At 38.3% G+C, this 15,302-nt stretch overlaps 1 protein-coding gene across 1 annotated transcript in view; it reads left to right on the forward strand.

Moving 5' to 3' along the window:
• Positions 1-15,302, forward strand: part of LOC128663766 (AP-1 complex subunit sigma-1A) — a 61,949-nt gene that overhangs the window by 28,504 nt on the left and 18,143 nt on the right. The window contains exon 2 of the mRNA XM_053718258.1: positions 12,742-12,920. Within this exon, the coding sequence (XP_053574233.1) occupies positions 12,742-12,920 (179 nt within the window). The remainder of the gene's footprint in view (positions 1-12,741; positions 12,921-15,302) is intronic.

A 15,302-nucleotide genomic window follows, 5' to 3' on the forward strand; every position in this document is an offset into this window, starting at 1 on the left:
CAATATTTAGCAGAGCCTCCTTTAGCAGAAGTAACAGCCTCTAGACATTTCCTATAGCCTGTAATGAGTGTCTGGATTCTGGATGAAGGTATTTTGGACCATTCCTCCTTGCAAATCATCTCCAGTTCAGTTAGGTTTGATGGTTGCCAAGCATGGACAGCCCCCTTCAAATCACCCCAGAGATTTTCAATGATATTCAGGTCTGGGGACTTGGATGGCCATTCCAGAACATTGTACATGTTCCTCTGCATAAATGCCAGAGTAGATTTTGAGCAGTGTTTTGGGTTGTCTTGTTGAAATATCCAGCTCCGGCATAACTTAAACTTTGTGACTGATTCCTCATTATTCTCAAGTATCTGCTGATATTGATTGGAATATTGTGTGTATCTGAATGTGTAAGTTTATGCTATGTAGTGTGTGTGTATCTGCATGTGTAAGTGTATGCTATGTAGTGTGTGTGTATCTGCATGTGTAAGTGTATGCTATGTAGTGTGTGTGTGTGTATCTGCATGTGTAAGTGTATGCTATGTAGTGTGTGTGTATCTGCATGTATAAGTGTATGCTATGTAGTGTATGTGTGTGTATCTGCATGTGTAAGTGTATGCTATGTAAAGTGCTACTGTGCATTTTTGCTGACTTTAAAGGCCAGAATCTAGAATATTAATGGGGAATGCAGAGAGTAGTTTTAAAGAATTTATGAATAAATGTGCAATTAAGATAAAAATATTTAGCAATGTCTTTGCAAAGGCTAATTAAATACAGCGCTCACATAGCCATACCAGTGGTTTGAGCTTGTTTTTGATTTGCTGCCTAAGTGTATTAAAATATATGACTTTATTTAGAATTTTATTTTTATTACTTTGATCTTATGATTTTTTAAGCCCCGCCCACCACATTTCAATTTTTTTGCGGGGGGGGGTGTCCCTCTTTTGAATTTTGAAATGTTGGGAGGTATGTGTGTGTGTGTGTGTGTATGTGTGTGTATATGTATGTATATGTATGTATATATATATATATATATATATATATATATATATATATATATATATATATATATATATATATATATATATATATTTATTTTACACTGGGCTGGTGAGAAGGAGGATCAAAGAAGTCCAGGACATTGGGAGATACCTCCTAATTCTGAAACTGTCCTGACCATACCAAAGTCGGTGACAACCCTAGCCTTGTTTTTTACTCTTAGACTTCTCTAAGTTTTCTTATTAATCAGTGAGCATTCCACTAATGTTACACACTCACTTTTACAGTACTATATAAATTGTACTCCACTAGTCTTGCTCCAGTCATTAAACCTTGTAAACAGACGAGGGATTAAAGGGAGATTAACTCAATCACTTTTGGAGGGCAGTGAAGATAGCCAGGGACAGGTAGTGGTTACTTTTTCAGTTTAGGACAGAATAGCACTAATTTTCTCTTAGGTAATTAAATGGACTTTCTGGTCAAAATTAAACCTTCATAATTCGGATAGGGCATGTAATTGAGAGCAGTATTTGAAATGGAGAGAATCCTTTTGGATTTTCCATTTAAACTGATTAATACCAATGGGTATGAATAAGGAAATTCCTGTCCTGGTATGTGATAATTCCTCCATGTCTGTTAGTTTGTTTTATTGTAACATAGATTGGGGTTCACACTTTGTTTTTGAAAATGTATACAAATATGTGATATATGTAATTGGGGGATGACCACTGAGGGTTTAAAAGTTGTAAAGGAAATGATGTATGCATAGCATGAATAAGGTCATGTAGTCTGAAATGTTGCTGCTGTTGTTTGCTGATGCTGCAATAAACCTGTGATTAAGCTTTACCAATTTGGATTGCTGCTGTTTCTTTTAAATATCTAATGTAGCTAGTTAAAGGGACATACTACTAATTTGCTAAATCACTTGAAATAGATGCAGCATAACTGTAAAAAGCTGACATGAATATATTGAACATCTCTATGGAAAAAGGGAAGATATTTTACCTCAACATTTATTTAGCTCACCAGAGTAAGTGCTCTGTGAACAGTTAGAGCTGCTGTAAAGCTGCAAGTTGGGGGAGGGGAAACAAAAAACACTATCCAATCAGCATAAGCATTGCTGAGCTCATGCATTGCTTTGATCTCACTAGATTTCACTTAAAGGGCCATAATACCCAAATGTTTAAACACTTGAAAGTGATGCAGCATAGCTGTAAAAAGCTGACTAGAAAATATCACCTGAACATCTCTATGTAAAAAAGAAAGATATTTTACCTCAAAAGTTCCTCAGTAGCCACCTCCCATTGTAAAGGATTTTTGAAGCAGCATTTTAGTGTGTCTGTCCTAGGACAGCTGAAAGGATGAGCATCGTGCACTCTCATATTATTTCACCAATCGGGTAAAGGAAGCTTACTATGAAATCTCATAAGAGTTAAGTCAAATCTCATGAGATCACAGTAAGAGTTCATGACCTCAGCACTGCTGATGCTGATTGGCTGCTGTTCATTTCTTCATTTTTTTTTTTATTTTTTTTTTACCTGCAGCTGGGAGCAGGTGAAGTATAACTTTTTACACAGAACTAACTGCTGAGCTGAAGAGATTGTGAGGTAAAATAGCTTCCTTTTTTACATAGAGATGCTCAGGTGATATTTTCCTGTCAGCTTTTTACAGTTATACTGCATCAGTTTCAAGTGATTTTGCATATGAGTATTATGTCCCTTTAAATCTTATGAGATTTCACAGTAAACTTCCTTAAACTGAATAGGAAAAGAACATGACTATGCCTGCACATGCTAGATGCAGTCTCCGTTGGAAGTACTGGGACTAAGTCTCTTGACAGTGTGGTGTGAATACTTAGGACATTTTGAGGTTTTCTTTGGATGTTCAGTTGATATTTTCTAGTCCGCTTTTTACAGCTATGATACATTACTTTCAAGAGCTTTCTTTCTTTCTTTCTTTCTTTCTTTCTTTCTTTCTTTCTTTCTTTCTTTCTTTCTTTCTTTCTTTCTTTCTTTCTTTCTTTCTTTCTTTCTTTCTTTCTTTCTTTCTTTCTTTCTTTCTTTCTTTCTTTCTTTCTTTCTTTCTTTCTTTCTTTCTTTCTTTCTTTCTTTCTTTCTTTCTTTCTTTCTTTCTTTCTTTCTTTCTTTCTTTCTTTCTTTCTTTCTTTCTTTCTTTCTTTCTTTCTTTCTTTCTTTCTTTCTTTCTTTCTTTCTTTCTTTCTTTCTTTCTTTCTTTCTTTCTTTCTTTCTTTCTTTCTTTCTTTCTTTCTTTCTTTCTTTCTTTCTTTCTTTCTTTCTTTCTTTCTTTCTTTCTTTCTTTCTTTCTTTCTTTCTTTCTTTCTTTCTTTCTTTCTTTCTTTCTTTCTTTCTTTCTTTCTTTCTTTCTTTCTTTCTTTCTTTCTTTCTTTCTTTCTTTCTTTCTTTCTTTCTTTCTTTCTTTCTTTCTTTCTTTCTTTCTTTCTTTCTTTCTTTCTTTCTTTCTTTCTTTCTTTCTTTCTTTCTTTCTTTCTTTCTTTCCCGTGTTAGTCCAGAGATTTAGATATCAAAATAACAAGAGTATTGCATTGAGCAATAATACTTTTTTTTTTATTGGACTAACTATACATTTATAAGATGACAAGCTTTCAGAAGAGAGTGAACCCACTCTTCCGGAAGCTTGTCATCTCATAAATGTATAGTTAGTCCAATAAAAAAGTATAATTTCTTAATGCAATACTCTCTAATGCGCATGACTGCATCTGACAAACATACCTGGCGGTCTATTATATAGGATATATATATATATATATATATATATATATATATATATATATATATATATATATATATATATATATATATATATATATATATATATATATAATGTGTGTGTTTAGGCACCCCTGACAATTTCTATGATTTTCATTTATAAATAAAAATTAGATTAAAATGAAATTGCTAATACAATCAAATAACTGAAGGAAACAGTAATATTTCAACAGAAATAGTGCAATAATATTTGGAAGAGCCTCCTTTAGCAGAAATAACAGCATCTAGATACTTTCTATAGCCTGTAATGAGTGTCTGGATGAAGGTATTTTGGACCATTCCTCCTTGCAAAACATCTCCAGAACATTGTACTTGTTCCACTGCATAAATGCCAGAGTAGATTTTGATCAGCGTTTTGGGTCGTTGTCTTGTTGAAATATCCAGCTCCGGCGTAACTTCAACTTTGTGACTGATTCCTCAATATTATTATCAAATATCTGCTGATTTTGAGTAGAATCCATGTGACCCTCAACTTTAACAAGATTCCCAGTACCAGCACTGGCCACACAGCCCCACAGCTTGATGGAACATCCACCAAATTTTACTGTGGCTAGCAAGTGTTTGTGGCATGTGTGCAGAAAAGGCTTCTTCCGCATCCCTCTCCCATATGCTGAATTGAATCTGGCCTTAACAAGAACTGTGCCTGTGGTCTTCCATTTCCTCACTATGTTCCTCACAGTGGACACTGACAGCTTAAATCTCTGCAATAGTATTTTGTAGCCTTCCACTAAACCATAATGTTGAACAATCTTTGTTTTCAGGTCATTTAAGAGTTGTTTTGAGGCCCCCATGTTGCCACTCTTCAGAGGAGAGTCAAAGAGAACACCTGTCTATGAAGTTCAAGGCTTAATGGGCTCACCAAACCAATTGTGTGCTCCAATTAATCAGTGATAGGTAGTTACAGGTATTCAAATCAACAAAATGACAAGGGTTCCCAAATTTATGCACCTGCCTAATTTCGTTTTGATGCATATTGCACGTTTTCTGTTAATCCATTAAACCTCATTTCACTACTGAAATATTACTGTGTCCTTCAGTTATTTGATAGATCAAAATGAAATTGCTGATCCAAACGCCTAATTATTTATAAATGAAAATCATAGAAATTGTCAGGGGTGCCTTTTGCAACTTTTGCATACATTTTATATATATATATATATATATATATATATATATATATATATATATATATATATATATATATATATATATATATATATATATATATATACATACACACACACAATGGAATCAGATATGTTATGCATCACAGAAGTTAAAGTTTAAAGTATTGTTTTTTTTTTAGTTTTTGGACACTAGTACTACTCATTTAATTGCTCATATTATGATGATTGATCACAACTCAATTATCAGGGAAACTTTGTTTTGCAGTCTAAAGGTAATTTAAATCCATTTTTATTACCTCTGTCGCATCTAAAATAGAACTTTTGTTAAAAAAAATTTTTTAAAGAATTTTCCAGTTCTGAAAAAACACACCAAAAAAAACAAAAATGTTTTAACTTTATGCTTGTGGGGCCAATCCCTGGCTACCTATGGAGCTGTGACAGTTTTATCAGCCATCGTTACTTTAGCACAGGCTAGTTGTGCACAAACATGTGCTTCCTGTTAGTTTCAAAATAATCAGCTATAATTTAACCTAAAAAAATACCTTTTATATAGTGTTTTCTCCTAGGCGTGAAAGATTTTGCTTTTTAAAGTTCATTTGATGGGGTTGTTTCCGGACAATATGCATTTTCTTCTAATTTTGGGATTACATGGTTATTTAATTTTACCGTATTTAACAAATATAATAAAAGTGACTAAGAAACAGCTGTTCAAATATGCTTTTGAGGGTCTATACATGATAGGAATTCAGTTAATTGCAACTAAATTATGGCTGGATGTCTGAATACAAACACATTAAATCAGTCCCTATTTTAAACTACCCTGATACGCTCATGCAACTATAGCATTTTTAATTCAGTGCTCACTGCTTAGAATATAAATAGAAAACTAATGCAATTATTTCTTACCTGTTCAAAACTGGTTTATTTTTTTTTTAGTTGGAAAATGTTCTGCCTATATATGAGACCGCTCACAAATAAACCTGCAACCATTGTAGATGACAGAGATTTCCTGCTTGTACTGATACTGTACAATACTTTACTCCAACAGTTCCTTCTTTCCCGCTCAGCAGGCAATGTTTCAGAGCGTTGCCTTGGTAACCTGCGGCAACGCTCTGATTTAAAACTGTCAGAAGTAGAACGTAGCCACACAGGCAGATGCAGGAGGGGTGGGCGGGTGCAGGAGGGGTGGGTACAAGAAAAAAATTTTTTTTTGCAAAAAACCACAAACTCTAGCGGTTTTTAAATTGCGGCGGTTAATCGCGGTTTAAAACCGCATCCGCAATATATTGCACAGCCCTAATATATACTGTATGTATATATATTTCATTCAATCATTAGATGTCATACTTAAACAGCATTAATTAATTTGCATTTTATGAAACATTTAAATTTAGTCTGCTTTATTTCTATTGCATGTTTATTATAAAAGAATATGAACATGTTGGATTATGATGATTTTTTTTACTTCACCTGATAAGCCACTAGATGGTGCTCTCCTTATGGTATGAACAGGTATAACATTATACGCATTCTTGGATCAAATTTATATTTAATTTTTTTTTTTTTTTTTTTTTTAAAGTACTAATTTATGCCTATTTCTTCTGTTATGTGTGATCAGTCCACGGGTCATCATTACTTCTGGGATATTATCTGCTCCCCTACAGGAAGTGCAAGAGGATTCACCCAGCAGAGTTGCTATATAGCTCCTCCCCTCTACGTCACCTCCAGTCATTCTCTTGCACCCAAAGACTAGATAGGAGGTGTGAGAGGACTATGGTGATTATACTTAGTTTTTATAACTTCAATCAAAAGTTTGTTATTTTACAATAGCACCGGAGCGTGTTATTACTTCTCTGGCAGAGTTTGAAGAAGAATCTACCAGAGTTTTTCTTATGATTTTAACCGGAGTAGTTAAGATCATATTGCTGTTTCTCGGCCATCTGAGGGAGGTAAAAGCTTCAGATCAGGGGACAGCGGGCAGTTGAATCTGCATTGAGGTATGTAGCAGTTTTTATTTTCTGAATGGAATTGATGAGAAAATCCTGCTATACCGTTATAATGACATGTATGTATACTCTACACTTCAGTGTTCTGGGGATGGTATTTCACCGGAATTACTCTGTAAAAATACATTAAACCTTTTAATAGGTATTTAATTCATGTTAAACGTTTTTGCTGGAATGTAGAATCGTTTGCATTTCTGAGGTACTGAGTGAATAAATATTTGGGCATTATTTTTCCACTTGGCAGTTTGCTTGTTTTGATTATGACAGTTTCGTTTCTCTCTCACTGCTGTGTGTGAGGGGGAGGGGCCGTTTTTGGCGCTCTTTGCTACGCATCAAAAATTTCCAGTCAGTTACACTTATATTTTCTGCATGATCCGGTTCATCTCTAACAGAACTCAGGGGTCTTCAAACTTCTTTGAAGGGAAGTAGATTCTCTCAGCAGAGCTGTGAGATTTATATAGTGACTGTGTTTTAAAACGTTGCTCTGTGATTTTTATGTTTAAAATTTAATTAGTGTTGCTTTACTAATGGGAACAATCCTTTGCTAACAAGTTATGTTGTTTTTAAAGAGTGATGCTATAACTGTTTTTCAGTTCATTATTTCAACTGTCATTTAATCGTTTAGTGCTTCTTTGAGGCACAGTACGTTTTTGTTAAATAAGATTGTAACCAAGTTGCATGTTTATTGCTAGTGTGTTAAACATGTCTGATTCAGAGGAAGATACCTGTGTCATTTGTTCCAATGCCAAGGTGGAGCCCAATAGAAATTTATGTACTAACTGTATTGATGCTACTTTAAATAAAAGCCAATCTGTACAAATTGAACAAATTTCACCAAACAGCGAGGGGAGAGTTATGCCGTCTAACTCGCCTCACGTGTCAGTACCTGCGTCTCCCGCCCGGGAGGTGCGTGATATTATGGCGCCTAGTACATCTGGGCAGCCATTACAGATAACATTACAAGATATGGCTACTGTTATGACTGAAGTTTTGGCTAAGTTACCAGAACTAAGAGGCAAGCGTGATCACTCTGGGGTGAGAACAGAGTGCGTTGATAATTCTAGGGCCATGTCTGATACTGCGTCACAGCTTGCAGAGCATGAGGACGGAGAGCTTCATTCTGTAGGTGACGGTTCTGATCCAAGCAGATTGGATTCAGATATTTCAAATTTTAAATTTAAATTGGAAAACCTCCGTGTATTACTAGGGGAGGTCTTAGCGGCTCTTAACGATTGTAACACTGTTGCAATACCAGAGAAAATGTGTAGGTTGGATAAATACTTTGCGGTACCGGCGAGTTCTGACGTTTTTCCTATACCTAAGAGATTAACTGAAATTGTTACTAAGGAGTGGGATAGACCCGGTGTGCCGTTCTCACCCCCTCCAATATTTAGAAAGATGTTTCCAATAGACGCCACCACACGGGACTTATGGCAAACGGTCCCTAAGGTGGAGGGAGCAGTTTCTACTTTAGCTAAGCGCACCACTATCCCGGTGGAGGATAGCTGTGCTTTTTCAGATCCTATGGATAAAAAATTAGAGGGTTACCTTAAGAAAATGTTTGTTCAACAAGGTTTGATATTGCAACCCCTTGCATGCATCGCGCCGATTACGGCTGCGGCAGCATTTTGGATTGAGTCTCTGGAAGAGAACCTTAGTTCCGCTACGCTGGACGACATTACGGACAGGCTTAGAGTCCTTAAACTAGCTAATTCATTCGTTTCGGAGGCCGTAGTACATTTAACCAAACTTACGGCTAAGAATTCAGGATTCGCCATTCAGGCACGTAGGGCGCTGTGGCTAAAATCCTGGTCGGCTGATGTAACTTCTAAGTCCAAATTACTTAATATACCTTTCAAGGGGCAAACTTTATTTGGGCCCGGTTTGAAAGAAATTATCGCTGACATTACAGGAGGTAAGGGCCACGCTCTACCTCAAGACAAAGCCAAAGCTAAGGCTAGACAGTCTAATTTTCGTCCCTTTCGGAATTTCAAAGCAGGTGCAGCATCAACTTCCACTGCACCAAAACAGGAAGGAGCTGTTGCTCGTTACAGACAAGGCTGGAAACCTAACCAGTCCTGGAATAAGGGCAAGCAGGCCAGAAAACCTGCTGCTGCCCCTAAGACAGCATGAACCGAGGGCCCCCGATCCGGGACCGGATCTAGTGGGGGGCAGACTCTCTCTCTTCGCCCAGGCTTGGGCAAGAGATGTCCAGGATCCCTGGGCGCTAGAGATCATATCTCAGGGATACCTTCTAGACTTCAAATTATCTCCCCCACGAGGGAGATTTCATCTGTCAAGGTTGTCAACAAACCAAATAAAGAAAGACGCGTTTCTACGCTGTGTACAAGATCTATTATTAATGGGAGTGATCCATCCGGTTCCGCGGTCGGAACAAGGACAAGGGTTTTACTCCAACCTGTTTGTGGTTCCCAAAAAAGAGGGAATTTTCAGGCCAATCTTGGATTTAAAGATCCTAAACAAATTCCTAAGAGTTCCATCGTTCAAAATGGAAACTATTCGGACAATCTTACCCATGATCCAAAAGGGTCAGTACATGACCACAGTGGATTTAAAGGATGCTTACCTTCACATACCGATTCACAAAGATCATTACCGGTATCTAAGGTTTGCCTTCTTAGACAGGCATTACCAGTTTGTAGCTCTTCCATTCGGATTGGCTACGGCTCCAAGAATCTTCACAAAGGTTCTGGGTGCCCTTCTGGCGGTTCTGAGACCGCGAGGAATTTTGGTAGCTCCGTACCTAGACGACATTCTGATACAAGCTTCAAGCTTTCAAACTGCCAAGTCTCATACAGAGTTAGTTCTGGCATTTCTAAGGTCGCATGGATGGAAAGTGAACGAAAAGAAGAGTTCTCTCTTGCCTCTCACAAGGGTTCCATTCTTGGGGACTCTTATAGATTCCGTAGAAATGAAGATTTATCTGACAGAAGACAGATTAACAAAGCTTCTAAATGCATGCCGTGTCCTTCATTCCATTCAACTCCCGTCAGTAGCTCAATGCATGGAGGTGATCGGCTTAATGGTAGCAGCAATGGACATAGTTCCCTTTGCACGCCTACATCTCAGACCGCTGCAATTGTGCATGCTGAGTCAGTGGAATGGGGATTACTCAGATTTGTCCCCCACTCTGAATCTGGATCAAGAGACCAGAAACTCTCTTCTATGGTGGCTTTCTCGGCCACATCTGTCCAGGGGGATGCCTTTCAGCAGGCCGGACTGGACAATTGTAACAACAGACGCCAGCCTTCTAGGTTGGGGCGCTGTCTGGAATTCTCTGAAGGCTCAGGGACAATGGAGTCAGGAGGAAAGTCTCCTGCCAATAAACATTCTGGAATTGAGAGCAGTTCTCAATGCCCTTCTAGCTTGGCCCCAGTTAAAGACTCGGGGGTTCATCAGGTTTCAGTCGGACAACATCACGACTGTAGCTTACATCAACCATCAGGGAGGGACAAGAAGCTCCCTAGCAATGATAGAAGTATCAAAGATAATTCGCTGGGCAGAGTCTCACTCTTGCCACCTGTCAGCAATCCACATCCCGGGAGTGGAGAACTGGGAGGCGGATTTCTTGAGTCGCCAGACTCTTCATCCGGGGGAGTGGGAACTTCATCCGGAGGTCTTTGCCCAAATACTTCGACGTTGGGGCAAACCAGAGATAGATCTCATGGCGTCTCGCCAGAACGCCAAACTTCCTCGCTACGGATCCAGATCCAGGGATCCGGGAGCGGTTCTGATAGATGCTTTGACAAGCACCTTGGAACTTCAGGATGGCTTATGTGTTTCCACCCTTCCCGCTGCTTCCTCGATTGATTGCCAAAATCAAACAGGAGAGAGCATCAGTGATTCTAATAGCGCCTGCATGGCCGCGCAGGACTTGGTATGCAGATCTAGTGGACATGTCATCCTGTCCGCCGTGGTCTCTCCCTCTAAGACAGGACCTTCTGATTCAGGGTCCATTCAAACATCAAAGTCTAACTTCTCTGAAGCTGACTGCTTGGAGATTGAACGCTTGATTTTATCAAAACGTGGGTTTTCTGAGTCGGTTATTGATACCCTGATACAGGCTAGGAAGCCTGTTACCAGAAAGATTTACCATAAAATATGGCGTAAATACCTATACTGGTGTGAATCCAAAGATTACTCCTGGAGTAAGGTTAGGATTCCTAGGATATTGTCTTTTCTACAAGAAGGTTTAGAAAAGGGTTTATCGGCTAGCTCATTAAAGGGACAGATCTCAGCTCTGTCCATCTTGTTACACAGGCGTCTGTCAGAAAATTCAGACATCCAGGCCTTTTGTCAGGCTTTAGCTAGGATCAAGCCTGTGTTTAAAACTGTTGCTCCGCCATGGAGTTTAAACTTAGTTCTTAACGTTTTACAGGGTGTTCCGTTTGAACCCCTTCATTCCATTGATATAAGATTGTTATCTTGGAAAGTTCTATTTTTAATGGCTATTTCCTCGGCTCGAAGAGTCTCTGAGTTATCAGCCCTACATTGTGATTCTCCTTATCTGATCTTTCACTCAGACAAGGTAGTTCTGCGTACTAAACCTGGGTTCTTACCTAAGGTTGTCTCTAACAGGAATATCAATCAAGAGATTGTTGTTCCCTCCTTGTGTCCAAATCCTTCTTCAAAGAAGGAACGTCTTCTACACAATCTGGATGTAGTTCGTGCCCTCAAGTTCTACTTGCAGGCAACTAAAGATTTTCGCCAAACTTCTTCCCTGTTTGTCGTTTATTCTGGACAGAGGAGAGGTCAAAAAGCTTCTGCTACCTCTCTCTCTTTTTGGCTTCGTAGCATAATACGTTTAGCCTATGAGACTGCTGGACAGCAGCCTCCTGAAAGAATTACAGCTCACTCCACTAGAGCTGTGGCTTCCACTTGGGCCTTTAAGAATGAGGCCTCTGTTGAACAGATTTGCAAGGCTGCAACTTGGTCTTCGCTTCATACTTTTTCCAAATTTTACAAATTTGACACTTTTGCTTCTTCGGAGGCTATTTTTGGGAGAAAGGTTCTTCAGGCAGTGGTTCCTTCTGTATAATGAGCCTGCCTATCCCTCCCGTCATCAGTGTACTTTTGCTTTGGTATTGGTATCCCAGAAGTAATGATGACCCGTGGACTGATCACACATAACAGAAGAAAACATAATTTATGCTTACCTGATAAATTTCTTTCTTCTGTTGTGTGATCAGTCCACGGCCCGCCCTGTTTTTTAAGGCAGGTACATATTTTTTAAATTATAATTCAGTCACCACTACACCCTTGGCTTCTCCTTTCTCGTTGGTCTTTGGTCGAATGACTGGAGGTGACGTAGAGGGGAGGAGCTATATAGCAACTCTGCTGGGTGAATCCTCTTGCACTTCCTGTAGGGGAGCAGATAATATCCCAGAAGTAATGATGACCCGTGGACTGATCACACAACAGAAGAAAGAAATTTATCAGGTAAGCATAAATTATGTTTTTACAAGTGGAGAGCATAAATATTAGCGATATTGTGCGTTGACATCACTCAAACGAAATTAATAGTACTTATATTTTTGCACTTGTATAACAAGTCTGAAGTTATTGTGTGTTTTTTGTTTTTGTTTTTTTTTTTTAAATCTTTTATCAATTGATAGTATATGGTGTAACTACATCTACATATCAGTGCAGGTGCGCTAAATCCTTGATATAATAGATTTCTGTATAAAGATAGATTTAAAAAAAATCCTACGAAAAGGAGCATCTTCTGAAGCCTCCTGTTTTTCATTAGTGGTTCACAAACTAGTTATATAAATGAATATATCTCTTTACTTTAAGATGAGGTTTATGCTGCTCTTCAGCCGGCAAGGGAAACTCCGCTTGCAGAAGTGGTATGTGGCTACATCAGAGCGGGAGAAGAAAAAACTTGTACGGGATCTTATGCAGACAGTGCTAAGCCGGAAACCCAAGATGTGTAGCTTTCTGGAGTGGAAGGACCTTAAAGTTGTCTACAAAAGGTATTATTTTTTTGTGTTACCTTCTCATTCATACTATATTCTGCTTATTTTGAAAACCTCTTTTTAAAGGGACATTCCTACCTCCCTTTAGTCATGGGTTCTTCCATGTTTTAAATCCTAGCTCTCACTGCATTTAATATATATATAATTTATTTATTTTATTTACACATACTTCTCTTACTCCATTCTTATGGGCTGGGGTGATTTCCCACACACCTTAAAAACATTACATATGGTAATCCAAATGTGTTGTTTTTCAGGTTACTGCAGTCTTATTGCTTAAAGGGACAATAAAGTCAGACATTTTCATCATTCAGATAGCATGCAGATTTAGGAGACTTTCCAATTTACTACCTCTATATTATTTTGCACAGTCTTTTCATATTCACCATTTCCTACTGAGTGTGCACAAGTTCACTGGGTATTCATATACTAGTCTGTGATTTGCTTTGGGGGGGCTTGCCAGAAATATATCTACTGCTTATTTGAAATTCGGAGTAAGCTGTGTTATTGCATTGTCTTTTTATTATGCACTTGTGCATTATGCAATTCTGCTATATTAAATGGCACTTATCCATTTAGATAACGTGCATTATTTCTGGCAGCAGTGCAACCTGTTGCTGAAAGTCTAGTAGATCTGGCTTATTTTACACTATATTGGATCAGAGTTTGGTTGTGTTTTTTGTTCATTGCATTTCATAATATCGAGAATCAGACACAATGTGTATGTATCCAATGACAAATAAAAAAAAAAAAAGTCTATACTATTATGTATTATTCAAGTTACTATCTCTTTACTTCCTATACAATACTAGCTTAGGCACAAAATAAGTGTTCTAGGATAGACAAATGTGCCGTGGGAGAACAAATACAGGCAGTCCCCAGGTTACAAACAAGACAAGTTCTGTAGGTTTGTTCTTAAGTTGAATTAGTATGTAAGTTGGAACAGGCACTTTTGTTTTTAGGTGAAACTCTAGCCAAACATTTTTTTTAATTTTGGATAGCATAAGGAAAAGTTTGTTTTGCTATCTGTGCCCCTGTTCAGAAATTTTCACATCACTTTCTGTCCTTTCTGTATTTTGGGTTATGCTGGAAAGAAGGATTGGCAATAAAGGTCTATTTCTTTCCTACTGCCTCATCAATTACTGTTGGGAATATCAATCCTGGCCAGCAGGAGGAGGCAAAGAGCACCACAGCCAATCTGTTAAATATCACTCTCCTTCCCCCAAACCCCAGTCATTCTCTTTGCCTTCATTTATGGAGGAGGTGAAGTTTTTGGTGTCTGAAGAAATGGAATTTTACTACAAGCAAGTTTTATGGGTATAGCCGTACTCTACGTTAATCTCTTCAGTAAGGGTAGTGGTGGCTTTCAAGCAGTTAGGAACTTGTAAGGTGGACGTTGCTCCCGTTTTTTCCTAACATTTTTGCCCTAGTATAGAAAATCATAGGTTTACTCTGGTTTTTCTTTTATACAGGTCTCTGTGAGGAACTGTGTCCTTAAATGCCTAGTGAACTGTCTACATGCCAGACAGCGGACTTGGCAGGTAAGTGCTTTTTCTTCCTGGTGGGGAGACTATGCACTTAAATATTTTCCTGCATATATTTCGTTATGTGTCGAGATAGTCCTTAAGTAAGGATTAGACTGGGCATGGAGCAGGCACTGCATACAGTGTGACTTTATAAGTGAAGGGTTATTTAACTTTATTGGTCTGTTTCTGGAGGAGGCTTATTTGTATCCTCTGTGGGGCTTATTAAGCTGCTCTTTGTATTAAGAGAGCCTTTGGTCGGCCATCAGTGTTGATGTGACATTTGCAACTTAGCGGTGTGTTTTTTTCTTGCTATTATTTCCTCAGTGGCTCTGTTTTATAGGCAGTACGCTATAGTCAGTGTACTCTGGAAGTCGGATACTTTCGCGCCTTCACTGTGGCGCAGTAGTTTGTTTCCCAGTCACGTGGCGCTCTGTCGGCTTTAGTGTAAGACGGAGTGGTGTGGGCTGCAAGGATTTGTACTCTTCTCTGGAGTCTGGTTGTTTGTCGTGAAATTAAAGAGCAGGTAGGTGCCTGAGCCAAGACTGAGGTGTTGGGTTCCCTGAGGTGATTTGTTTTGAGAGCATTATCGCTCAGTCAGATAGGACAACTCTGGGCTAAATTACAAATCTGGCTGAGCAGAATCTGTAAGGAAGAAATTAAGTTTTCTATTTAGGATATCATATTTCTCTGTAAAACCAAATTCCTCAACATTTAGTATAATCTTTGGTCTTAATCTGATTTTTAGGACATGGAAAAACACAACCCCCCCCCCACACACACACACACACACACTTTAACTATGATTATTGACTCTCTGAAGAACAATTAATTTTAGAACAATACAGTCCATGCA

Source organism: Bombina bombina, chromosome 6 (assembly GCF_027579735.1).
Source record: "Bombina bombina isolate aBomBom1 chromosome 6, aBomBom1.pri, whole genome shotgun sequence".
Taxonomy (NCBI): Eukaryota; Metazoa; Chordata; class Amphibia; order Anura; family Bombinatoridae; genus Bombina; species Bombina bombina.